Source organism: Falco cherrug, chromosome 7 (genome assembly GCF_023634085.1).
Source record: "Falco cherrug isolate bFalChe1 chromosome 7, bFalChe1.pri, whole genome shotgun sequence".
Lineage (NCBI taxonomy): Eukaryota > Metazoa > Chordata > Aves > Falconiformes > Falconidae > Falco > Falco cherrug.
This window is the reverse complement of record NC_073703.1, coordinates 61,510,272-61,535,492: the sequence shown is the minus strand read 5'-3', so window position 1 is coordinate 61,535,492 and position 25,221 is coordinate 61,510,272. Positions and strand designations below refer to the sequence as shown.

At 40.2% G+C, this 25,221-nt stretch overlaps 1 protein-coding gene across 2 annotated transcripts in view; it reads left to right on the top strand.

Annotated features, from left to right (window-relative positions):
* The first annotated feature begins 7,804 nt into the window (after positions 1-7,804).
* The window catches only part of SNX6 (sorting nexin 6), a 29,427-nt gene continuing 12,010 nt past the window's right edge, over positions 7,805-25,221 (top strand). The window contains exons 1-9 of one of the 2 annotated variants that reach the window (XM_055715486.1): positions 7,805-7,911; positions 8,070-8,117; positions 13,489-13,593; positions 14,422-14,532; positions 16,086-16,207; positions 18,175-18,298; positions 19,607-19,702; positions 21,012-21,117; positions 24,145-24,220. In XM_055715486.1, the coding sequence (XP_055571461.1) occupies positions 7,906-7,911; positions 8,070-8,117; positions 13,489-13,593; positions 14,422-14,532; positions 16,086-16,207; positions 18,175-18,298; positions 19,607-19,702; positions 21,012-21,117; positions 24,145-24,220 (794 nt within the window). In that variant the 5' untranslated portion in view covers positions 7,805-7,905. Of the gene's footprint in view, positions 7,912-8,066; positions 8,118-13,488; positions 13,594-14,421; positions 14,533-16,085; positions 16,208-18,174; positions 18,299-19,606; positions 19,703-21,011; positions 21,118-24,144; positions 24,221-25,221 lie in introns of both variants that reach the window. The other variant, XM_055715485.1, reaches the window with a different exon arrangement.

Below are 25,221 nucleotides of genomic sequence, written 5' to 3'. Positions count from 1 at the left end.
AATGGAGATCCAAATGCTATTCCATTAGCCTTCGTTCCAGATTATAGCCTGGCCAGTCAACATCATAATGTTGTGCTGGCTAGAGGCTGATGGACAAGTGCTTCCATTATCTGTAGCCACGCATGCTTTGTGCAGACCTCCGTTGTGATGCAAGCTATTGCAACTGAATTTGTGCTGAGACAGCCTCAGTGTGTTTGCCCGATGGTGTGTCCTGTCCATCAGTGAAACCCACCACACTACTCTAAAACACCAAAGCGGGAGCCACATGAATTTTTCCTGGTGCACTTACTTGGTTTTCACAGCAGGGTACTTTATAGTAATGTACCTGTGGGCTCATCTTTGCTGAAGCACAGGTTGAAATAATCCATTAGTAATGCCACAAGAGGTTTCTTGATGCGTTTAAGCCAATCTAAAACTGCAGCATTGCTGAAAAGTTGAGTGCTACCCTTCATACTCTCTCTACGGTCCTATCATGCTGGCTCAAGTGAGGGGGCTGGAAACTGATCCTGCAAGAAAAGCAGGTAAATTGGGTCAGCTCCCTCAACTGCTGGCCCCTGGGGCGGCACTGAGGGAGCACTGGGGCACAGAGGGATTAGGGGCATAGGGAAGGTGTGACTTCCCCTCCAGCAGCAGCACAGCCTTTGATGGGCTTAATCAAACTGTGCTCTACAGTTGTTTCATGTTAAGCATCTCCAGATCCAGAGAGATGGTGCGATGAACCAGACAGAACGAGCCTGTCTGGAAGCATGGGCTGCAGCTCAAGCTCTGGCAGTCACACTGTGGGAATCAGCTATTCAGTGCAGCCATTACAATTGCCCTGCACATCCTGGCTGTTTTGCAGTGAGCACCATCAGTCAAACTAAGCTGCCTCAGGAGATGTTAACTCAAAAGCAGACAGCTGGAAGCAAAATTGCAGTGAAGCCTAACAGTGAGTGCTCTGTGTGGCTGCATCTTAACCCATGGCTCTTATCTGCATCTCCATAGCGGTTGAGTCAGGAAAAGAGAACTGAGAGGGTGATATGCTTGGCCCGCCAGCGTCTATGTGGCCTAAATTTTTTTTTTCCTGACTGCCCCTCAAGTCAATCCTAAGGTCTTTGGCTCTGAAGATACTACAGGGAAAGCAACACATTTGGATGCAGCATAGAATTCTTTTTGGCTGGACCGCTGGGCAAACAGGTATTTGAAGCGGTGAATGAAACACAGGATGTGTCTTAGGCTGGCTGCTGCCATGCAGCTATGCTGTAATGTGAGTATCACGATGTATTTCACCAGGAGATGGAAGCAGCTTTGTTTTTGAGTCAGTCATCAGCATGTTTGCAGAGCTGCCCATGCCATTAAATAATGCCTCAGCTGATTGTTGTTTTAATGCTGATTGATGGCACCTATTGAACTCAGCTTTTTCTCTAGTAAACCTATCAGAAAGAGCGTGTTTTGTGGTTGTTTATTTTTTCTTGCTTATATTTGATCATTTTGAATGGGACCTGTTTGGTCAGAAATTCTTCAGGATGCTGGTCAGGTAATGCTCACCTGGTAAGTGTAGGAAAACAAAGGACACCCAGTTATTTTTTTGGTAACCCTTTGAAAGTTAGTCTTAGGCAGACCAGGTTAACAGTCATCACATTCTCTCATGCTGCAAGTGATGCTCCAGTACTACTGGCGTTCACAGGATATGCCAGGAGACATCCAAGTTTTTCAGGGGAGAACTTAGAAGAGTGTAGCTACCTGCCAGATATGAAGGAGGGCAACAATGAAATTCAAGTCAGCAAGAAGCCAGCGAGGAACATGTTAGGAGAGCAGAAGACTGAATTTAAGACTGAGTGTAAGGGGCAAAAATGGAAGGAGCTGGGAGTGATTACAGAGAGGAATTTGAAGGCTTGGGAGTGAGGGGAGAGGTGTCATTTTGCCACTAGCTGGAGAAAACAGTTGCCCTCAGGCAAGACCAAAGGAAATTGGGGCATGGAACAGAGTGGTCAACAAAGAGAATGGAAAAGACAGGTTGGAAGGGGAATGAGAGATTAGGAAGGAAAAACACTAAATATTAAAAAAGAAGGAAAAATAATTGAAAAGAAAACAAAAAGTATTAGGAGAAAAAGAAATAAGGTAACAGGGAGCAAAAGACAAAGAATAATGACTAATAGTCCCCAACAATAGGTATCTACTGAATTAGGCAGAAAGTGTCATTCAGTCTGTTCTGGCAAAATAAGCAGCGTTGTGCAGTCCTTCCTGATACCCATTATTGTACCAGTGACAAGACATGACAAGAGCTGCTTTGTCTGCCCTGCCTGGTGCTGCCCTGCTGGAGCAGAGTTGGCCTTTGAGGAATGACGTGTATGAGGTCAGTGTTACCAAATCTGCTTTTTATGCTTCTTGCTCACACTTTCATCAACAAAGCCTTATTTATACTTAAGCTTTTTTCCTGAATGTATTTTACTCTTCCCTAGCCCTGACAAGAATCATCAGTGGTAGCCTTGATGAAAACACTACTGTAAATGGACTTCTGGTATTTTTACCTCAGACTCGTCAAGATCTGATGTGAAAAGAGTAATAAAACTGCTTTGGAGAAGTCTCCCATAATGCTCCTACCATTGCAGTTACTGATTGGTAAGAGTTAAGACTCTGCTGTTAGGCTGATATACCAAAGCATTCCTACTGCCCTCCACAACCCAGGTATTAAACCAGGCAGCTCTAAAATTAAAAACCTTAGAAGCATTGTGGCAAAAGAATTCTCCCTTGTTTCAGCTATGACGTCAACAAAAAGTTTTTTCTGTTGCTGCTATAATAATAAATTCTGTTATAGTAACTTAAAGGATTTTGTGCCAGTACTTGGTGTAAGTAAACCCCTTAGACTGGAGCAACGGCCAGGCCAGAAATTCTGGCTTTCTCTTACAGAAAGACATATTAAGAATTGAGAAAGAATGATAAAAAAGGATTATCTCAGAATATTCTCTGAAGTTCTACATATTTCAGCTGGCTTATAAAGGAGAAGGATCTGGAGTTTAGGAAAAGAGATAAGTTCAATGGCTTTAAATCTGGAGTAGGCAGCTGAAAAGCTGATCTGTCTGTGATTTTATTTATAAACATTTATATGCATCCCCATGTGCCAGGGAAGGAGAGGGCTTCTTCACAGATTCTTTCCTAGACGATCCTATAGGAGCTATGGGAGATGCAGTCTCCTTGTGCACCCATTTACAATGAAGTATTTGTGTAGAATGATTGCCTACAATCTGTTATAGAAATATAATGATTAGGTTAACAACAGTATGCAATCCAAAGAAGAAAAAAACCCTCAGAAGGTTCAGAGCTCAGAAGAAGTGATTTTTATCTCTATTTACTTTATAACATATTCTTTCCCTTACAGTTTCTTGGCATTAGTTCATGGCACTGGTGAAAAACGAGGCTTTGGATAGTTCAACTTTCTGCATCAGTGTAGCTGTGTATGGGCATTAAGTCATTCAAGGCAGGCAAGGACAGAATGTGTCTAGAATGCCACGTAAATGAATTTTAAAAAGGCAAAAAAAAAAAAAAAAAAATTTCTAGTTCTTTCCTAGGGAAGAAGTGTGCTAAATTGCATTACAATGTATGTGCATACATATAGTCAGCATCTGGTACAAGGAGGCCAGGATTTTTAAAACTGCAGAGTGAGGCTTTTCAGGGTCCCTGCAGTCTGAATAGAAACCCACACATCCTTATTATTTGCATGTGGCCCCATTATGCTTTGGAATTCACAGAAGTCTACTCCACAGTGAGAAACAGATAATTTTTTTTCTGATGGAAATTATTGCTGTTCGGAGTGGCTAAAAGTTACTAGGCACATACTGTACTGAGCTATATTTCACTTTCTTTTCTAGAATATTATACCTTTTTTCCCTCTTTGTTCTTTTAATCCTACAGCTCACATCCTCTTTGTGTTCCTAAAGGAATATGATCACCCTGATAGTATTTTGTGCTGTAAAGTGATCTGTCTCCATAACAAGTAAAAAGCCTCTATTGCTGAGGGTTTCAGACTGATTTTATAATAAAGTTTTGAAGCCTTTTTCTCCTTCGGACTTAATCATCTGAAAACATTGCACTTAAAAGCTCTAGTTTCCCACATAAATAAAAGGTAAATATTATTTCATTTTTTAAAAATGTAATTATCTGCTTTGCCGCAAAAAAAGCCTTGCAATATAGCTTGCATGATATTGTTCCTTGATACAGATTCAGTTAGCAGCAGTACAGAAAATTTAAATGAAGTATGTAAAGGAATATAAAATATTTTCATCTCAAAGATGAAACAAAAGGGAATCAGTCTGGCGCTGATATGGGAAAGCTGGTCCTCGTGAGCAGAGTTTGTCTGCGAGATGTTGTATTTCAGCTCCACACGAACAATATATGAGGTTGAAGGAAACTGAGAGTAATTAGGTTTACAGAAGGAAGTCAAGAGACTTCTCAAAAATGAAAAGTGGGTGAAGAATAGTTCTTCACACTTTTTAAAAATACGTATCAGCTAACAAAATATCAGAACTACAGCACTTGCATACATTAAGTGCTTGCATTCATTGAATCATTCCATTAGTCACACAGTATAGGTAGTACTATATGACATGATGCCTTGGAGTGGAAAGTCTTTAGATCTCGGCAGTGATTCCCTGATAAAAGACAAATATTTCTTAAATTGTGTGGCTTCTACATTTCCAGGGCTATCACACCCAAACACAAAGAAAATGTGACTGGTTGGGTAAACCTCAGCCGAAACGCGTTCCTAAAAATACGTATACAGCACCATCTACTGCCATTATGAGTTTTTGCAGGGGAATGTTAAAAAATCTGAAGACCTGTGGGTGACAATAGTGCAGCAGTTTTCCCATAATTAATTTATACATACGGCTCTGTAAACTCAGAATAACGATGACCCTTGCCTCAAGAGTCAGCAGCTAGGAATGAGATAGAATAAAGCACGGTAGCTGAAAAGATGATAGGGAGGAAAAAAATGAGTGAAAAAATGAGTAGCTCAGTGACTTGGAGTATATCCTCAAGCAAAAATGAGCTGTCATTGGTAAAGGGAATAATTTCTCAAGATGTCATTTCAGAGCCCCAAGACTTTCCTTTCTTCTGGCTTCAGACTCCTGCATCCTCCTCTGGGCTACAGCTTATCGGAGACAATGCAACTCACCCATCCCAGCAGTTTTCCCTCTCTTTATCCCACATAATTTTTCTGCTGGTGAAGCAGGTTGACTGGGATCAAGGTCTGCTAAAGACCTGATTTTTTAATATATATACATATATAAAATATATAAAAATATATTTATATATATAAAGTGCCTATCACCATATTGATAAACATTCTTTGGAACCGCCCTTGACAGCAAGAGTGTCTTGTCTACTCGAGCTGGTGTCAAGTAGACAGCCAGGTGTGTGGAGGAGGGGAGGAATGTGATGGTACCAAAGGGCTTCAGATTGCCCCAGTGATGACGTGTAATTTCATTCTTGCTGGGTTATATTTAGTTCATTGACCTCATTTATTATTGTTATGCAGACATAAAGGACAGTGTGCAAACACTGTGCAAAAAAACTCGTAGGTAGGGTGAGCTCAGCTGTCAAAGGAAGCTGAATGCGATCCTGCAGCCTCTCAGCCAGGTTATTAAACTGAGTCTTGACAGAAGAGCACTAAGAGGTAGTGCTCTTCTCCCACCTACTAGCTAGGATGTCCCCATGGCATATATGATCCATCTCTCACTTGCTGAGGCAGAAACAGTGTGCAGCAAGCTTTGGTCTGCCAGTGGGGAGGGGCATGGGATGAAAGTAGGGCAAGATGTGGAGCTGGGATAAGTTGATCAGGGCAGGACAAAAGATGAGTATTGTGGATAGTATTGGTTTTTAATGATTTGGTATCATTTGGTACAGACCACCTTTACAGCCACAGTACTGCTGTTGTGTTGCGATATGTCCCTCATCAGCCTCCATGTCAACTAAAACATGACCAAATTGCTCCCAGAGCCACACTGGAAAACAATATAACCTCACTTTTTGTAGATGCACCTGAGACAGTCATCCTGACAGATTCATGCCAGTCAGCTGGACTGCTTAGCTGTCTCTTGGAAAAGGGAATTAATTATCTTTTTATTACTTGTGAAGCCTTTTCTCAACTCTTTGACTTGGGATCTTTGGTCCTACAAAAATGTACTAACAATAAACATTAAAAAAGCGTGCTTGTTCTGTCACTGATTTTAGTTTTTCCAGAAAAAAAGATGTTTGCCAGATGAAGTGATAGTATGGTACTGAGCCCAGACTGTGAGCAGAACAGGATGCTAACACATGCAGGTGAACACCAGGAAATCAGTTCCCTGTGCGACTTTGTCTTTACCCCTTCAGCATGACAAGATCAGTGCTTAAACAGAGGCCACATACACTTCCTCAGTACCTTTTAAAATATTTTTACTTCTCTTGACCTGAGTAGTAGGTCAGTACTTTGGATGATGTTGCATGCGTCTGTATCAAGACAGAAACAGACAGCGTATGTGAAAATGGTTTAGAGAACAGGTTTTTTAGTTGTTTACAGTTTGCATATTCAAAGGCTTCTCTCTGCACCTGTACTAAGAGCAGTTTCCAAGAGGCAATTTCCATTTCCAAATTGCAAAGCACACTGAAGCAGTACAGAGCCCACAAAGCTTTCTCTTCACTTACCTTGAGGCTGCGTGAGTACCGTTTCTCAACGTATAGTTTCCTGATCGGCTGAGCCCTGTCTAAATCCACAATGCTATTGTGGCAAGTGGTGGTCCTGTCCCAATAGCGGTTGTGTAACTATGGGCTTGGCTGGATTATGGAGTGGACTCTGATGGAAACCAATAATTTGTTACAGGATTAATTTGCAGCTGGATCAACATCCTCATCTGTCTGACTGTATGCCCATGGGAGCGCTAATGTCCACACCTGCCACCATCTCTTGGCAATGGCACACACTTAGATCAGTTTACAATGATCATGAAACCCCACCCTGAGGCTGTTTCTTGGCTGTTCTAGCTCTGATCCAAACCAAAACGCAGTCCCAGGCACGGACTCCCCACCCTCCACGCGTATGTTCAGTTTAGCTTGTAGATGCTGGTGTTTTCTGCTGTCATTAGACAAAAGGGCCTCTAATGCCTCCATTTCTTGATCTGAGTGAAAGGCAGTCATCAATCTGAGTCAGGTAGCTGCCCATAAATCAAAGGCACATTAGAAACCACTTAATTTCTAGCACTGTGTGATTGTGTAGTGTCTTTCACACACGCTTGGCGAAGGGCTGGTGCTGCGAAGTGCGTCTCTGACAGGAACGATGGGACGAGGCGCAGGCCAGCACGGAAGCCATCGGTTGTGATTAAGGCCCAGGGCCGGCAGAGCATCTGTCCCCGTTACGCGCATTTTCGGAGGTTTTGCACACTCGCTCTCGGCGTGCCAGGCGCCCGAGCTCTGCTTGTGCAAAGCTCTCGCTTGTGCACAGCGCTCGGGGGAAGCGCTCCCCGCCGAAGCGCGGCCGCGCTGTGCCCGCCAGGGCCGCGCTGCTCGCCAGACCCGGCAGCGAAGCCCCAGGAGCGCGGCCGCCGCAGCACGGGCCAGCGCACACCCCGGCAGCAACGGGGGAAACCGAGGCGGCCGCCACCTCCCCGCCGGCGGGCGGCTCCCCCCTGCCCGCCGAGAGCCCCGGGCCGGCGGCCGCCCCCTCCCCGCCGCTGCCCCGCCCGCGCGCTCCCTCAGCGGCCCCCGCCCCGGGGCGGGGGTTAGGCGCGCGCGGCCCGCGCCCTCCGCTCCCTCGCGAGAGGTGCAGCTCCCCGCCACCGCCACCGCCCCGCGCGCCCGGGCGCCCCGCCCCACCCCGCCCCCGCGCGCCGCAGCCCCGCCTCGGCGCTGGGCTCCGGGCGGGCCGGCGGGCGCAGAGCGCTGCGAGCAGCCATGATGGTGGGTCTCGGGGCGGCCGCGGTGCCGGGGCGGGGCGGGCGTGTGCGGCCGGGTCGCTAACCTGTGCGCTTTGTCTCCCCCCCTCCCCCTCTGCCCGCCGGCCGTGCCCCTCCGCGCCCCCGCGGCCCGCTCCGCCTCCTCCCCTTCGCCCCCAGCAGGAAGGCTCGGACGACGGCCCAGATTTCCTCTCGGAGGAGGACCGAGGGGTGAGTGCCGCGGGGAGGCGTCGGGGACCCGGGCGCCGGGGCTGGGTGGGGAGGGCAGGGCTGGCCCCCTCCGGCGGAGGCCCCTCAGCCGCGGCCGGGCCCGAGCCCGCCGCGGGAGCCGGGATGCCGGGCGGCGGCGGGCACTTGGGCTGCGGGCCCCTTGCCCGCTAAGGTGGAAGTAGCGCAGCCTCTGGAACTCCTGCCGGCCTGAGGGGGCTCTGCCCTGGGTCTTTCATTGTTCTGTCACCCAAGTTTTGGAAGGGCAGTTCCCTCGGGCTCCGGAGGGGCTGCGTGTGCGCCCCCCGTGCCCCTCCCCGCACGGGTGGGACCCCCGCCCCGGCGGGGCTGTGGGGCTGGCGGGTCGGCCAGCCGTGCGGGGAGCACCGGGTTCCATCTTTGATGGAGGGCCAGGGCCTAGGTGGAACTGCTGCTCTCCCTCCTCTCCTGGGGCCTGGAGGCTCTCCCATAGATAACAATGGGACGTCTACATGGCAGGCACACGCTGCATAATAAACTCTTTATTGCAAAGAAGTTCTCTTGTTGGGACAGGATGCCACAAATTATGTTGCTTGCTGAGAAAACCTTTTTCTCTGCCCTGCTGTTTGTGGCCTTCAGTTGTCATCTGGCTGCTGCATCCATCTTTAACTTGCCTGCCTCACTTAAGCAACAAATCAGCTAATCTTGTATAACTTACTCAGACCAATTACCCCCATCAGTTAGTTTCTTCAGAAAGACTGGCTCTGGGCAAGGTAGGAGAGCGACTTCTGAGTTGGCTTAGGTTGCCTTGGCTGTTGCTGGGTAGTAAAGTGACTACATCCAGCATATTACTAAAAATACAAAATCTGAAAACCGCTCTGTTGGTATACCCCTTTGTCATGGGTGCCGTACTCAGGTGTCAGATATGATGTTAAGTACTTTTTGACTGTATGCACATGATAGAAATTCAGTGCATTTTATGCTCCAGTTTATGACTAGAAATCAAAAAGAGGAATTCTAGTATTGTATTAGGCCAATGCTGGCCACTGTAGAGCTTTTGCCTTTAATTATACAGCTACTTTAGTAAGAACACCGGTTAAAAAAGAGATATGGGAATTGTGGTCCTTTGAGTGTGTTCAGAACAAGGACTGAAGAACTTGTTAACTATGGAGTTGTATTTTACATAGGTTGTCCCTGCTATTTATGAACAGGCATTGAAGTGCAGTTGTCTTTGTCTGAAGGTGCAGGTAGAACATAGCAATGCAGATCTGATCTCATGTGAAACTTGTTGTATTGGTTGGTTATCAATTTTCCCTCTAAACCTACAGGTAGTCGGAGTTCACAGGGTAATTTGAAAGCCTTAAGAAATCTCTTAGCAGTCTTGTTTGTGCTGTTGGACAACTTACATCATCTCGGTTGGCCAAGTGCAGCCTTTTTTTTATTATTTATTTATTTTTTTCCCTCCATCTTCATCTAGCACTGAGGAATTAAACGACAACAGCACCCTTTGCCTTTCCCTAATTTTTTTAGGTTTTATTTTCAATCACTCTGAGGTTTTAATTTTTTCACTGCTGTAAATCCTTGGGGTTAAACCCAGCTTTTTATATGCATGATTTTGATTGTGATACAGAAAATCTCATCAAAAGCAATACTGTTATTCTGTTTATGAATGGATTTGCTGTGCTTTAAAAAAAAATAACTTTTTTTGTTTCTTAGTAGCAGTAGTAAAAATAAACAGCTTTTCATAAAGTGTTTCCCTGGTTCTGATTTGTCGCCTTCCTCTGATTAAAAAATGAGCAGGTCAAGCCTTTGTTTGAAAGTGTGGATGGCAACTTCTGGTTAGAGTAGTTGAGCTTTTAGTTTTGAGAATCAGTACTCTTTCCCCTCTAGAATTTAGGTATTGCTATGACAACTGCATTTTTAACTCTTCAGAATCATGTTGGTCAGCTACAGTTGTGTTAAGTTTGATGTGGGGATGATGAGATGAAAAGAGGGCTTGAAATTATGCTGATGCCACACAGAACGGTAATTCTCAAACAATTGTGTTATACCATATGGAGCCTTTTCTGAAGAATTGTAAAACAGAGCACTGAGAATCATCTCTGAGGAAGCAGCAGTGGGTGGTCTGTAGAAGGAACTTATTATAAATGGTTGGCTTAAAATGAACTTGAGGGAATTGCTTTTCTAAATCTCACTTAGGAACATAGTATTGAGTTCACTTTGAGTAACTCTGTTCCTGTTAGGCCTTTTTTTGTGCTGTCTCTAATGTAAACAATACGCCCTTTGAAAGGTGATATAGTATTGTTCTGCTAGTACTGTCTTGTGTATTTTATATCTATATAAACTTTAGAGGGCTTGGCTAATGCGCTTGTTTTACTCGCTTAGAGGAAATGAGCTATCCTTTACAACAGGTCTGCTAGAAACTTAATGCTGTGAAGATACTTTGTAATCTTGTAGAAGTATAATTTGTTTCTTTTGCTCTGTGTATTTATCTGCCTGTAAAGACCCCACTGAAGAAAGGGTCTTTTTTCTCTAACACTTTTGAAAGAGCTTAGAATATAGAAGTTACTGTTGTTGGCAGATGACTTTACAGAGGAATGTTATGTTTGGTTGTTCCTCTTGTCTCTTCCAGCTTCCTTCCACTATCATCTGAAGTATAATTGATCCTTGAGTAAGAGCTTAGGTGCTAAAGCTTCTCCTTGTGTTGTGTTCTTTTTTAATACTGTGATACTGCTTAGCCCTGGTTTTGGCTTCTGGTATTTTCTAGACCCTTTGAATAAAACAGATACTTTCTTGGTATAGCATAGGAAACTGGAAAACAGCTAAACTAAATTGGCTTTTGTTTTGCAAGTAGTTCAGCATGGGCGTAGAGTATGTATCTAAGCATAAAATTACTGTGCTGTGTTGAATGTATTAGACCTGGGGAGGGGGGAGGAGCAGGGAGGTAGATACAAAGGGACTCTATGCAACCTCCGTTTTTTCCAGAATTTAAGGTACTTTCAGTTTTCATCCAGATCAGGTTTTGTAGCATTTTATTTTTTCATTTTCCCATCGTGACTAGAAAACCATGCATTGGAGGTGGTTTTCTTTTGGAAGTAGTGATGAAGAGATTGCTTAAGTTTGTTGTGTGATGATGATGTTTGTGAATTTAATTCCCAGTAACGCAACTTGAACCGTTGTGTCACATGAATACATTTAAAGTCCTTCAACTTTCTGATTGTCTTTGACACCTTTCATAAATGCTTCATTACCATTGCAGATGAAAATGTTCCCTGTTGGCAGTCAGGCTACACAGCATAATTTAACATATGATTAGGCTCTTCAAAATGGTTACAAACTTAACTCAGTATAAATTAAACAGTCCTTTACAGTTGTATATCATGAGTGAAGTAGTCGTGTTTAGGTAGTTATTAATTTTCTCAGCACAGATAAGCATTTTGTTTCTAAAGTTGTGAGAAGTGTGTATGGCCAGGGTGTGCTGCACTAGAGACTGCATATAGACCAGTGACAAACTTGACAGCTCTTAGACTGAATGTTAGAATTTTGGATTGTACTACTTTTTAAAATACAGAAGAAAAAAGCATTTTATTAGTTTCTGTGACCTGTGAAATACTACAAAATAACCATTTAGATAATCCAGATTATTTGCTGAGATTAATGTACTCTGGAGGACCAGAGAAAACAAACAGTGCCCCCGACAATGTAACCACTAAAAACTTTTTTACAAGCTGAAAAATGTGGTGTCATGGCATAAGGCAGACATCGGTATGTCAGATTATATTTTTCTTTCCTAAATTAGACGTTAAGCACATTGGAAACACAGTAGGAGCTAAGAGATTCTGCCTCTGAGAAGTGATCTGCAGTGGATTGTTGCATGATAATATGCCTTTGTGTGAGGCAGTGACCCCCTAAACCTTGGGAAGACAAAACAAAAAGGGATTCCTGAACCATGCGTGTGAATATGTTACCCTGGTGGTTTTAATGATTTCCAGCTTTGCTGTATGGAAAAGCTTGTTACTGTTTGTGTAGTAGCTATTGAACTGCTACATTTTACTAGCCTAGCAGAATATGCTAGACTGTATGATTTTGGTTTAATATGCTAATTCTAAGATATATTAGTCTGGTTGCTGCTATGTAAGCAGCAAAGTTGTCCATGTATTGAGGTTAACAAGAAAACTAGAGTGAGAGCTGGCCACTATGATTTAAGATCAGGATTAAGATAACCTGGGAAAACAAGATGTGGCGGTTGATGCTTCTCTCCTAGAGCTGTTACAGTACCTTGCAGCATTACCTTCAAAGTCTGCTCGTGTGTAACCTTTGTACTTTGTGTTGCTGATATTTGAGCACGGACTTCAAAATTCAGTCCTGAAAAATTTTGCAGGAAAAAGTCTGTATCTTTGTATGGAAGAGCATTTCTGTACTGTAGAATGTGATATTTCTAGAAAAAAATGCAACATCAAAGAAAACAGTGTCTCACTATTCATGAGCATGACATTGAAATAATTTTTGACAATGCAGTTGGAGAAGATTTCAGTTAGCCTTAGTACTTGTAAACATATTCTAAATGTCTATTGATCCTGATAATGAAACTGTCGTGGGACAAATTGCTCTAGCACAACAATGCTGCAAAGGTGAAGGGATTTGAATTTGGGGTTTAGATGAGTTAGTTTCACCAACTACTGTTGAAGTCTTTGGCCCAGTTACTGCCAAACGTTGCAGTGCTGAGATAATCTTTCAGGTTTTTTACATTTGATCATTATCTCATTTTCTTTTCAGTGTAACTTCGGAATTATTTTGTGAGAGAGTTCAGGTTTCGTGTCTTGTGGAAAAATATTTCCAAGAGACGTAGCTCTGTGAAGTTCAGGATATCATTTTGTTTAAGCTTTTTCAGTATATCATGGGACATCTTAAACAAAAGAATAGTGTAAGACAATGTGAGTAAACCAGGTCTTTAATAGCTCCTGCTTCTTTGAAATACAGGACCACTTTTCTCCTTAAAAGTACCTTTCCAACTGTTAGTACCTTTACAAGAATGTTTACTTAAAGCAGGTTGTCAGTTCAGGGGAGTGGTGGGAACGCAGAGAAAAAACTACTGAATTTGCTGCTGTCCATACATGTACTTTGTCTTGACCATACACAGAAACAAAAATAGTGCACTAACAAGGAGTATGGTAAAGGAAATTATTTGTATGGTCATGTGTGCCATAAGGAATACTGCTGGTATTTCTTTTTCTGCTGGAAATAATGTTTTAATGTTGGGGCTTTTATAATCTGTCTTGTCTTTTAAGGATGTTCAGCATTACAGCATCAGGATTCTTCTCGAGGGATGTTAAGGGAAGTATAATTAACTTTTTGTTTTTTAAAATCTAAGCTAAATAGTTTTTTCTTTGTTTAGCTTAGAGCAATAAATGTAGATCTCCAGACTGATGCTGCTCTGCAAGTGGATATCTCAGATGCACTCAGTGAGAGGGACAAAGTGAAATTCACCGTCCATACAAAGGTAAAAGCCTGGGTTTGTGCTAAACATTTTCTTCTGCTTATTGAAAAAAGTGTAACACAATCCAAAGGAAATTAAAGGAGCATTATCTCATGTTTTAAGAGACTGTGTAGCTGCAGTGCTTAAGAAAAAGATCACTAAAAAGTTGAGGTTAAAAAACTATTTAGAAAAAGGTGATGTTCAGCTTTTTGTACTGATGTGTTGTCATGCTATTCCCATGCTTATTAATAGGCGTATTTGCAGGTAGAATTTTTAATATACCTCAGTATTCTTCAGTATATTTTTTATTAATTAGCCATAGTTTCAGATGTATTTCATAATGGAATTACATTGAAGAATCATTTCTAGCTACTGCTGGATTTTGGTTTTGCTGCTTTTTTTGTTTTGAATGTTTATTGATTGCAGAAGCACAGAATAGTTAAGGTTGAATAAAATTTCTGGAGATCATTTAGTTCCGTCCCCACTATTAAATCAGGGGGAATGAGAGCAGTTGCTCAGGACTTGTGCATTTGGGTTTTGAATATCTTCAAGGCTGGAGACTCCACAGCCTCTTTGGACAGCCCATTCCAATTGATTGCTGCACTAATCAAGATGGGTAATTACTGCTATATGAACTTTTTTTTTTGTCAAATCCTTACTTGGATGATTGGCTTATTTTTACAGGGATATTTTTGTTGTTCCTTTAAGGTGTTTTTCTTATGGTATTGAAAAACATTGTGGGTTTTTTTTCTGTTTTGGTGTTTGGGTTTGTTGGTTTGTGTTTTTTTTTGGGGTGGTGATGGTGGTGATTGGTTTTCTTTTTTGTAATTCTTACTCCTTTTCCCCTTCTAGAGTTCCTTACCAAATTTCAAACAAAATGAATTTTCTGTTGTCCGGCAACATGAAGAGTTCATTTGGCTTCATGATTCTTTTGTTGAGAACGAGGACTATGCTGGCTATATCGTAAGTATCGTGCAGCTCTTTTGGTTTGTGTACACTGTTTTCTGTTGGCTGGCTGTATCAAAAGTACTTACGAGTGCTTTTATGTGCAATAGAAATGGCAAATGTTCGTTCCTTCTAAGATCAGATCTCCAGTACTCCATTTTATGCAATTACACAAAATTAATAGTTGAAGCAAGCTTGGAGGAAAGTTCCTGTAGGTTGTCATACTTTCTTGTCTTTCACTCCCAAGGACTGAGTAGTTTACTCTGTATCCAAGTGTATTTTTAGTCCAGTCTGTTAAAAGTGTGGGAGATAGGTGAACTGTATAACTTGGTGATATTGTTTTTGCAAGCTAATGTTTAACTTGTAATTAAGTTTCATGTTGCCTTTGTTTTAGCTGGAATAGCAGAGTGCAGTAACTGAACTCTAGTGATTAGACTTTTCCAGTTTTCATTATGAAGATCAGAATCATTTTACCATCAATTAGTTGGAGGGGGAAAAAAACCAACACAAATACCATCTAGAACTACAGAGAACCTTAATACACAAAAACTTATGTTTTGAAGTTTATTTCAGGCCTCTGGGCAACAGAGGTCCCAAAATTGTCTCCTTATGATACTTCCTATTAAAAATGGGTGCTGCTGTTCATACTTGAATTGCAAATAGGAACGTTTGTCATCCTGGTGTGAAAGTCAAGTATTCATTTTGTGTTTGGGGGGATGTCTACTGACTTGGAAGGTAAACACATATTTATCATTGACTAGTGGGTACATTATGATCAATGTAATCTGTGATGTGTCATACCATTCTTGAGCTAGTCTTTTTTTTTAGTCAGAAAAGCTATTTTAAGTGACTAGACCTTCAGGGGGGTAATAACTAGTTTCAGACAGTTAACTGTAGATGCTGGATTTTTCTTTTCTTAATTCATTAATGTAATGGACAAACATCGGTGAGCTAAAATTTAAGCATATTTTAGCTTTGTTCTGTGTCCCTTTTACCGATAGCAATTCAGGATTAGCTTGAATGCAATGTTTTCTCTTTCAATGCTAATGTACTGTATTACAAGATCAACCTAGAGGCTTGTTTACTGTGTGCTTCGTTATTTCCACAGATATATCTTTAATGTGAATGGTGCTGCAAGAAAGAGCTAGTGCCTGCAAACAATATGGAATGGTTTTTTGGTTTTAAGTTTTGGGGAGTTACGAATTGTGAAAACAATTGTGAAATTAATTTGTTTTCTTTGAACAAGAAATAGTCCTTACCAAATAAGCTAAAACAAAACTAATTATAAAGTAATGATTTCAAGTTTTAATTCATTGTAATGGGAAAGCTAGGTGGTAATTAAACTACTGAAGCCACTAGTTAATACTTTAGTAATCTTCACAGACACTTGGCCAACATTGGTATAGTAATGCAGCATGTCTGACTCATGACTTTATTCATAAGTGCTGTAATGCGTGATGAAAGAGAGAGCTATATATTAAAAAGCTGCAGGCAATCTACAGTTCCTGTACTGAATGGATGTTGTTTGGCTGAGAAGATGAGCGATTAAAAAAAATGTGATTCAATTCCAGATTCCACCAGCACCACCCAGGCCTGACTTTGATGCCTCAAGGGAGAAGTTGCAGAAACTTGGAGAAGGGGAAGGATCAATGACTAAAGAAGAATTCACCAAGATGAAACAAGAACTGGAGGCGTATGTAGACTTGATTACTACTTTTTAATTGTATTTTTTTATATCCCTCAACATTTAGTGCTGTTTGCTGTCCTGTGTTTCTGATTTCACTGGAATGGTTCTCTGTGAGGGACAGGCTTGAGAATCTAGTTGTTGCATAACCAGGGTTATCTTAGTGATCATGATCAGAGCCATTAGGAAAATTGTAGAAATAATTTCATGGAAGATCTTCTGAAACAGGAAAAAAAATCAGCTTGTTCTTGAGCAATCCTTTCATAAGGGAAAAACTAGTTAGATCCTTTTCTTCACAGAACACCTGCAAAGGGAGGAGGTAACCTCTATCTTTTTTAGCTCTGGTTCCACATTTTAGAAGCATAATGAGACTTTAAGGTTTATACATACTGTGATTGAACTAGGGATTTCTGCATGTGGTTGGTACTGTAAACATAAATGCCAACTTTCTAATCCTCAAGAAATACAGAGGTTACTAGAAAATACTTTTGATGCTCCCTTTTTTTTTTTTTGCACAAGGAGAATATACTTCCTGAAAATAATATTTTTCCCTTATTGTGAATTTAATGTATATTGAAATATCTGCTCTAAGGCTTTTTTGTTCCATATTGAGTTACACAGTGAAGTTTCTCCTTGCTTCATCCACTTTCCTTATCATGCATTCACTTCTTTGATCTTTTTCCTGTCATTGGTTTCAGTTTTCAAGTGTATATTTACGCTGCTTCTAGACTGCGTCTATCAAGAGCTCTGAATTGGCAAGAAAAGTACATAGAACTCTTAGAACTGCTGCTTTCTCTCCGAACTCCAGCTGCTGTGAGCAAATGTCTTGAAAAAGCTCTGTGTTAGTGTTATGTACTACATAATTTATGGCAGAGTAGATATACACTTCATATGCAGAAAACTGGAAATTAGCAAAACACTATAGATTTTAAAGAATCTGTGGTTTTCCAGCGGCCCTGATCATGATTCTCTTGTGGTCTGGTTAGGGGTTGGATAACACAGAAAACTTTGGGTTTCTTCTACTGCCACCTCCATCCTCTGCATCCTCCTTTTTTGTCTTCACTGAATGACTACTACTCTCACTGAGATCAAACATCTCCCAACACTGGCCCTGCTGTTTTGCTGGTATGTAAATCTTACCCTCCTTGCACATAGTGGAAGCAAAAGTGTTGATTATCATTTCACCATTTGATGTCAGAATGGGGAAGAGAGCCCCTTCCTCATTTCTAGACAAGTTACGTCTTAATGAATTTGCAAAGCAAAATTAATTCTAGTAAACTTGTATTGATAAGTATGCCTTCCTCTTAATTAAATCACAAATGAGTAATTGCTTTAATGAGTTGGCTGAAATGGGCAACTATGCGATTGTCATGGTTAAACTTGATTATTTTTTTTGGTTGTACCTACCAAATGCAGCATTTAATTTCACTTTTAGAACCACTATGAAGCAAGTCATCCACGTAAGCTTCGGCCCAAAAAGGCTAGGTGCTTTAACATGGAATAAAACACAGCTATCTAAACAGCTAACAAAACTACGTGAACATTTAAATAAGTAAGGAGGGTGCAAATAGGCAAGGGGATGGAGATGGGGAGGAAGGAATTTGCACATCAGCTACATAGTGTTTAGTGACTGTAGTCTGTATCTTAATTTCTTGATTTTTGGGGTGTGGGGAAAGGACAATTAAATGAGGTTACACTTTGAGCAAACAAGTCTGTGTTAGCTAGCCTTAAAAATTAGAATGTATTTGTTGAGTCTTCATTAAAAGTCTGTAATATGTTCGGGCTTCAAATTTCCCCCTAGTATTAACATTGTACTATTTATTTATGTATATGTAAAATATTGTAGTGATAACCTCTACTATATCAACTTATAATTTTGTATCCTTACTGAGGGTCTCTAAAAGCTGCTCAGTAGGCTTATCAAACTTAATTGCTTCACGTGAAATTCTTACATAAATCTTGTTTCTTGTTTTCAGTGAATATTTGGCAATATTCAAGAAGACAGTTGCAATGCATGAAGTGTTTTTGTGTCGCGTGGCAGCACATCCTATTTTGAGAAAAGATTTAAATTTCCATGTATTCTTGGAATATAATCAGGATGTGAGTATTGAAAACTGAGTTGCTGGCAAGAAAAATCAAGATGTACTTTTATGGTAGGATGGAAAATTGATTAAGAGGGCTTTACCTCCTGGAGCAAATTGCATCAATTCCTTCATACCAGACATACTTGTATTGTAGAAGTTAGAAATTCATTTAGTCTGTAGGTGTTCATTTTCCTGTCACCTGGGGAACCAAATGCACTATGTGCTGTAGCCTCAGCATCAAAAATACTAATGTGAATCCACTGTGTTTTGGATTACAAATGTTAGCTTTTGGTGGGGATTTTGTGTGATGTTTATACTTGTCCACTCTGACTTTTTTTTTTTTTTTTTTTTTTTGTGGGGAAGGATGATGCAACAAAGATGGAATGCTAATTTTTAGGATTTGGAATGATGGTTTAAATACTGTTGCTAACAAAGCTGGAGAGGATTTCTAATTAAATGTTCTGATAAGTAAAGCCTTATTGTTAGTAATGTAGGTGAAAATTTGGTTAATTTTTTTACTAGATATTGATTGGACTAATTTGGCTATCCACATGTTACGTACTGAGTTACTATCTAATTTTGAGGTAATGGAGAGGACTCTGGATTTATAACAGCTCTTTGATGTTGCAGTTAGTGGTTGCTAATATTGTGCAAACACATTTTAATTGCTTTTTAAAATCGCAGAAATCAGCATTGAGTGATGAGGAAGTCATTGCAAAGACTGGCTCAATTGAGTACATGCTTAACTTCCAAGTATGTTAACAGAGGATCCTCTTGTTGCTCGATGTAGAAATGGTTACTGGTTCAGGAACTCAGTTTACCTAAACTGGACAAATTTAGATGGACAGGAAGGGAGTGACGAGGCTGAAGCCAACATCATCCTCAGTGCTGTGAGGGGTAAATGCTTCTGTGGTCTGAAAATCAGAGATCTGCTATTCTACACTTAAAAAAGCAAAACCTGGTTATACTAGGTTAGCTCAACAGCTATACCATGTATGATAAATACTGTATTATTGATAACTGAAATGTACGCCTTATACATTTGGTATTATCTGCAGGTGCTAGAAGGTGTGGGTTTTTTTAAAAAAATATTTATATACTGGAATAGTATTTTAGGTGATAAAGAACAGTGCAGTAAATGAGTTAGTCTGTCATTCTGGGTGCATGGTGCCCTGTCCCATTAATACAGAGTGTAAGACTACGCAGAGAGCAGGAAAATTGGTTTAGGAGTAGCAAGTTGTGGTATATAGTTCTGGGTGTTTTTTTTAAAGCTTTTCTTGCCTCCAGAAAATGAACTAACTTGATAAATGAATTTGTTTTTCAGTTGAGTGTTCGTGGGAAAAATAAGAAAGAGAAACTTGAAGACTTCTTTAAAAATATGGTTAAATCAGCAGATGGTGTCATTGTTTCAGGAGTAAAGGTGATTACTGCTTAACATATCAAGATCTAAAATGTATTAACATTGTTGTCCCCTTTTTTTAGTGAAAAAGAATTTTACATAACTACAAAAAAGGGATTTTTTTTTTTGTATTGATATCTAGCTTAAGAATTAGAGGCAGAGCATAGGAAAGGACCTGTGGCCCTGGATGCGAGATAACTGAGAGGTATTAGATTGTTTCTGTGAGGGAGGGCTTTCAGTACTTTTTTTATGAAGTTAAGCATTTTTGAATCCATACGTAATTGATAATCTGTTTTTTGTTCTAGCCTGTCATTTTATATAGTGGGAAGGTACACTAGCTTTGAAACTGCTGCAGCTCAGAAGTTGTGAACAGTGTAAATATTGGCCAGCCTTGTAGTATGCTTCTACTGTTTCAAAGCTAAGAGCAGCAGTAGTGGTGATACTGTTTTTCCCAGTAGGTGCCAGAATGTAACTGAGACCAAGAAAAAAAAAATTAATGAAAATTCAATTTCATTTTGACTTTTCCAGAAGTCGAAAGACTATTTTTATAACAAGCATAAAATCTGCAGATGATTTTGATCTCCTTTCTTTCTAGTGGTAACTTTACAATTGCAAGCAAATTAGTGGAGCTAAAGTTTCTAGTTGTAAAATCTTGAGTCTTGAAACTGCTGGGAAGTGGGTATAACCATGCATTAATTATGACTTGGAGAAAAATACAAACTCAACATAACCAGCAGTTTTCCTAAGCACATTGTTCAAAGCTCATGTTGTAGGCTATTCTGTGGTATTGAGCATCTGTGCTATTTTAGAGGGGTTTTTAAATAAATACAAACCAAATATCTCATTGTAATACAGAAAATATTAAAATTTACCTATGTTTACCAACTTGAAAGAAATCTGTCATCAATATCAACATTTCTGAGCTAGGTGTTCATACTGTCTTTGTTGTGTCTGCAGCATCTGTGTGGACACAGGGTGTCTGTCTTCCCCCCCCTCCCCTTTTTCTAGGTAGATGTCTTTTTATTTATTCTGTTTTTCTGTCACTGAAGTGGTAGTTAGTAGTGAAATTATTTCCTTCACTTCAGGTTTAGTTATCTAGACCTTTAAGATGCTTGTTACGAGTTCTTAATTCTTACGAAATTCTTCGTAAAACTTCAGATTGTGATAAAATAAGTGAAGTAATCAATTTACAGAAATGGCATTTTAGACAATAAAAATAGATTGTATTTCATGTTACAGCAGTATAGGCAAATTTACTCTGCAGTTGCTCTGTACAGAGTGAGTGAAATCCTGGGTTTTAAATTGTTCTTTTTTTTTTTTTTTTTGGTAGGATGTGGATGACTTCTTTGAACATGAAAGAACATTCCTTGTAGAATATCACAACAGAGTCAAAGATGCCTCTGCCAAATCTGATAAAATGACAAGATCACATAAAAGTGAGTTTTTTTATAGGGTGAAAATAATACTAGTTAAAGTGTACAGAAGTGGTTTGTGGGGAGCAGTAATTTTTAGTTTTCTTCTTGCATGCAAAAAGGGAATTAATTTCTCCAAGTGTAGTCTTTGGATAGTCTAAGTTTTAATCTGGCTTTCGAAGTTTAGCCTTTGCTGCAATAGACTGGATGGAGTAGGAAAGCCTAATGTGACACTGAAGATATCTTGATTCTTCATGCTGTCTCTTTGAAGAGGAACGCGCTTCATGCAATATTTTTTTTTGAAGTCTGACTCTTAGTTTTTAAAGTGTAAAGATAGGTAATATAACAGTATATGTGATTTTACTCCTAACAAACTTGTTCTTGATTGGATGAGCTTGCATTCATCAGGGTGCAATTTCTTGGCACAGTAGGCATTGCATTACCTTGCTGAGCAGCAAACTCCTATTTGGGCCATTAGTTCTAGACCGGGAAGCCAGGCTTACATTTTGCAGCCTTTTAGAATGAAGACTTGGAATGTGTATGTTGCTTGATTTGTGGGTTCCCTTTTCTTACTGAGGTGAAATTTTCCATTTAGCCATTGATTTCTCCTCCTGAGCTGAGTGCTAACTAACATGATTTCTGGAAGCTCTGGATAGTTTTCTCATGTGCAGTGCATTTATTTGAGAAAATGGAAAATCTTTGGTTTAGAATTAGTGAGTTTTGAGAAGCTCAGGAAAAATTTGACCTTTATTGCCCATGATTTTAGGTTTTTGTGCCCAGATAAGGCAAAATTGAACTAATAGATTCTGTCTACTTTCTTGAAGTTTCTGTCTGATTCACAGAGTCTGTCTTTGCTATCTACAGTGTCCTGGTTTTAGCTAGGATAGAGTTATTTTCTTTTCAGTAGCTGGTGCAGTGCAGTGTTTTGGATTTAGTATGAGAACAATGTTGATAACACACTGATGTTTTCAGTTGTTGCTAAGTAAAAGTCAAGGACTTTTTGGTTGTTAAGGCCCTGCCAGCGAGAAGGCTGGAGGGGGAGAAGAAATCGGGAAGAAATATAGCCAGGACAGCTGACCCAAACTGGCCAAAGGGATATTCCATACCACAGAATGTCATGCTGAGTATATAAACTTGGGGAGTTGGCCGGGGCCTTGGGATCGCTGCTCGGGGACTGGCTGGGCATTGGCCGGTGGGTGGTGAGAAATTGGTATTGTGCATCACTTGGTTTTTTTCCTTTTTGATTTTGTTCCTCTCTCCCTCTCCTTTTCCTTTTCGTTACAAATGTTGTTGTTACCATATTTTGTTTTATTTCAATTATTAAACGGTTCTTATCTCAACCCGTGAGTTTTGCCTTTTTCCCCGTTCTCCTCCCCAGGAGATGGGGGGAGGCGAGTGAGCAGCTGTGCAGTGCTTAGTTGCTGGCCAGGGTTAAACCGCGATATGCAGTAATGTAGTTCACACAAAACCAGACCACAAACCTTTTATGAATCTCCATTGGTAAGGACTGTAAAGTGGATATTGAATGACGTATTAAACCAAGAATTTACTAAGCTCTCCAGATGCTTCTCTTGCTGTTGTGTGAAGAGTGAGTCTTTCGTAGCTTTAGTATTTGTGGTAGGAGATGGAGGGAGTCTGTTATGGCTTAGTGAAGTACTAAGGGACCCTGTGTTGTCTTCATTCGGTTCCCACCTGAAATGGTTTCTGGTGTTTGCTTTCTTAAAATGAAAACTGAACTTCATTCACAGGTAGTTAGGTGCCAGAATTTAGGCAGTGAGAAACTTTCACGTTGTAGAACCCAGAAAATTGTTAGAAATTAGGTTGTAGAGGATCAGATGGGAAAGGATTGATCAAACTCATGACAAAGCTTTACTGGTTTTCAGACTCAAATCGCCTAGGATGCTTATTGACAACTTTGATATTATCAAACAGCAAATTGGGACAAATGGCACCTTTTGAAATTCTGGCTAGGGGAGTAGAGCAACGGCCTGGGAATCCTATTTTGGAAATGAGCAATCTGTAGTTTATGGATAACTTAGGCCTGACAGAGAGCTGCAGGGCTCGCAAAGATACTGACTTCCTATTTCCGGCAGAAAATCTATTTTTATGTCTAAATGGGAGGAATAGAAGGGGAGGCTAATGGCTTTCTAATACCATTCACTGTAACCAACTGCACTGATTCCCTTGGGATGTATGGAGTAATTAATTGGTTGGAAGGTGACCCGCTTATCTGTTAAAACAAGGTTGTGGTACTTACAAAAAAAACCCCAAACTGCTTAAAGGCATATAAACTTCAAAAATATTGAGCAAATATATTTTCCTGTCATTGCGTGGCTCTGTTAGCATTTTCATCTTCCACTTGAGTTTATACTAAATGCTTTTTAAAAAAGCCATGAGTGCAAAGATTTTATTTTTATGATTACTATATAGCAATACCTCACCGATCAAATTATGCAGCCATCTTTATAAACCCTGCTTCTTATTTCATTGTTTAAAATGCTTGAACACTAATGCTGCTTCAACCAGTGACCGCTTGTTGATGAGGTAAGAATTTCCTGAAAATCAGGTGTGTGCTAGAAGAGGTGTTGTGCATATAGCACTGTATTTTTACAGTTTGGATTTTGCATTCAGTTTTCTGCTCTCAGGTACACAGACTTATCCTTTGTTATTCTTAGATTGTGGGTTTTTTTTCCAAATAGCTTTAGGCTTTAGAATCAGATGTCTGTTCAGACTTCAGCCATCGAGTTTGTACACCTTTCACCAAAATAAAACATAAAAGTTGCACAATAAATTTACCCAGCAGAAGCAGGTGCTCATTATATTAAATATTTCTAGATAAATTACGGACTTCATGATTTGGTGAGAGCACCACATTTATTGTGTGAAGTTATCCTTCATAATAAGTGACATGATTGAAATTTTATTTCTGCTTTTATGTTAAAGCATATTCCTTTTAGAAAAACATCTACTCTTGAAGAAAGAGAGGAACTTCAAAATTTTCAGGAATAAGAGGAATGAAATAGTAAAACAAGTGCTTTTTTGTTCTTCTAGATGTGGCAGATGACTATAATAGAATTGGTTCTTCATTATATGCATTAGGAACGCAGGACTCCACAGATATATGCAAGTAAGATACTGTTAATAACTTATGGGGGAATTTGCTAAGTAGCAGTCTTAATGGTGACATGCTGAGATTGGTAGCTCTCTTGTTATGAGAAAAACAGTATTTATTATAGTTGTATCACATTAAGAGATTTTCTTCTTTAGTATTTAATTTCTGTAACTGTCTGCTTTAATAATTTTGCTTTAACATTTGTCTGGAAAAAATGCTGTTTTCTGCAGTTTGTAGAAAATTACACAGATAAGGTGGAGCAGTCCTCACAGAACAAGAAAACAACCCAACTCTTTCACCAGCTGAAGTGTTTTAAGTGCTTTGACATGTGCAGCAAGAACAGGTCTCAGCCCGAGTATACTGATTTTTGTGGGTATTCCCTGTACCAACATCTTGAAAAATAGTTTTGCTGTTCTGGCAATTTTACTGCCTTTAGGAAAAGAAAGAAGTCTACAGAGATCCCTAAAATTTTGAAAATAGAAGAGGTTCTGTATGTACAGGTGTTTGTCTTCCCACCTTTCCGTGATTTGCTTGACTATGAAGCTTGGTGTATCTGAAAGTAGAATTTAGTTAACTAGCTTAAAGATGTTGATGCTTGTGAACATGTACACTTACTAGAGTTGGTGTGATGACAGGTAAGAGAATAGTATGAAAGTTAACTTATTTTTATTAATTTACCTGAATTACAGTGATATACTTCCAAATGTGGTGATAGCTTACATATCAATTACTTTGATTATAGTATTGAGAGTCGATGTAGTTTGTTAGGGTCCATCAGCAATTGCGTCTGTCTTGTGTCACCATGGTACGACTTGACTGTAATTCAGGCTGCTGTTACGCTGAGCCCTTGTATTGTCTCCTGTGGTGAAGATGTGCCACATTGTTGCTCAGCCTCCCTGAATTTGAAGTAGGGTACGCGTCATGTTTATTGTGTGAAGTACATTCCAATTTGAGTGAAGGATGCTTGATAATAGTGTAAGGACTGTTACATTAACCAGAGTGGTGGTGTTTGGAGT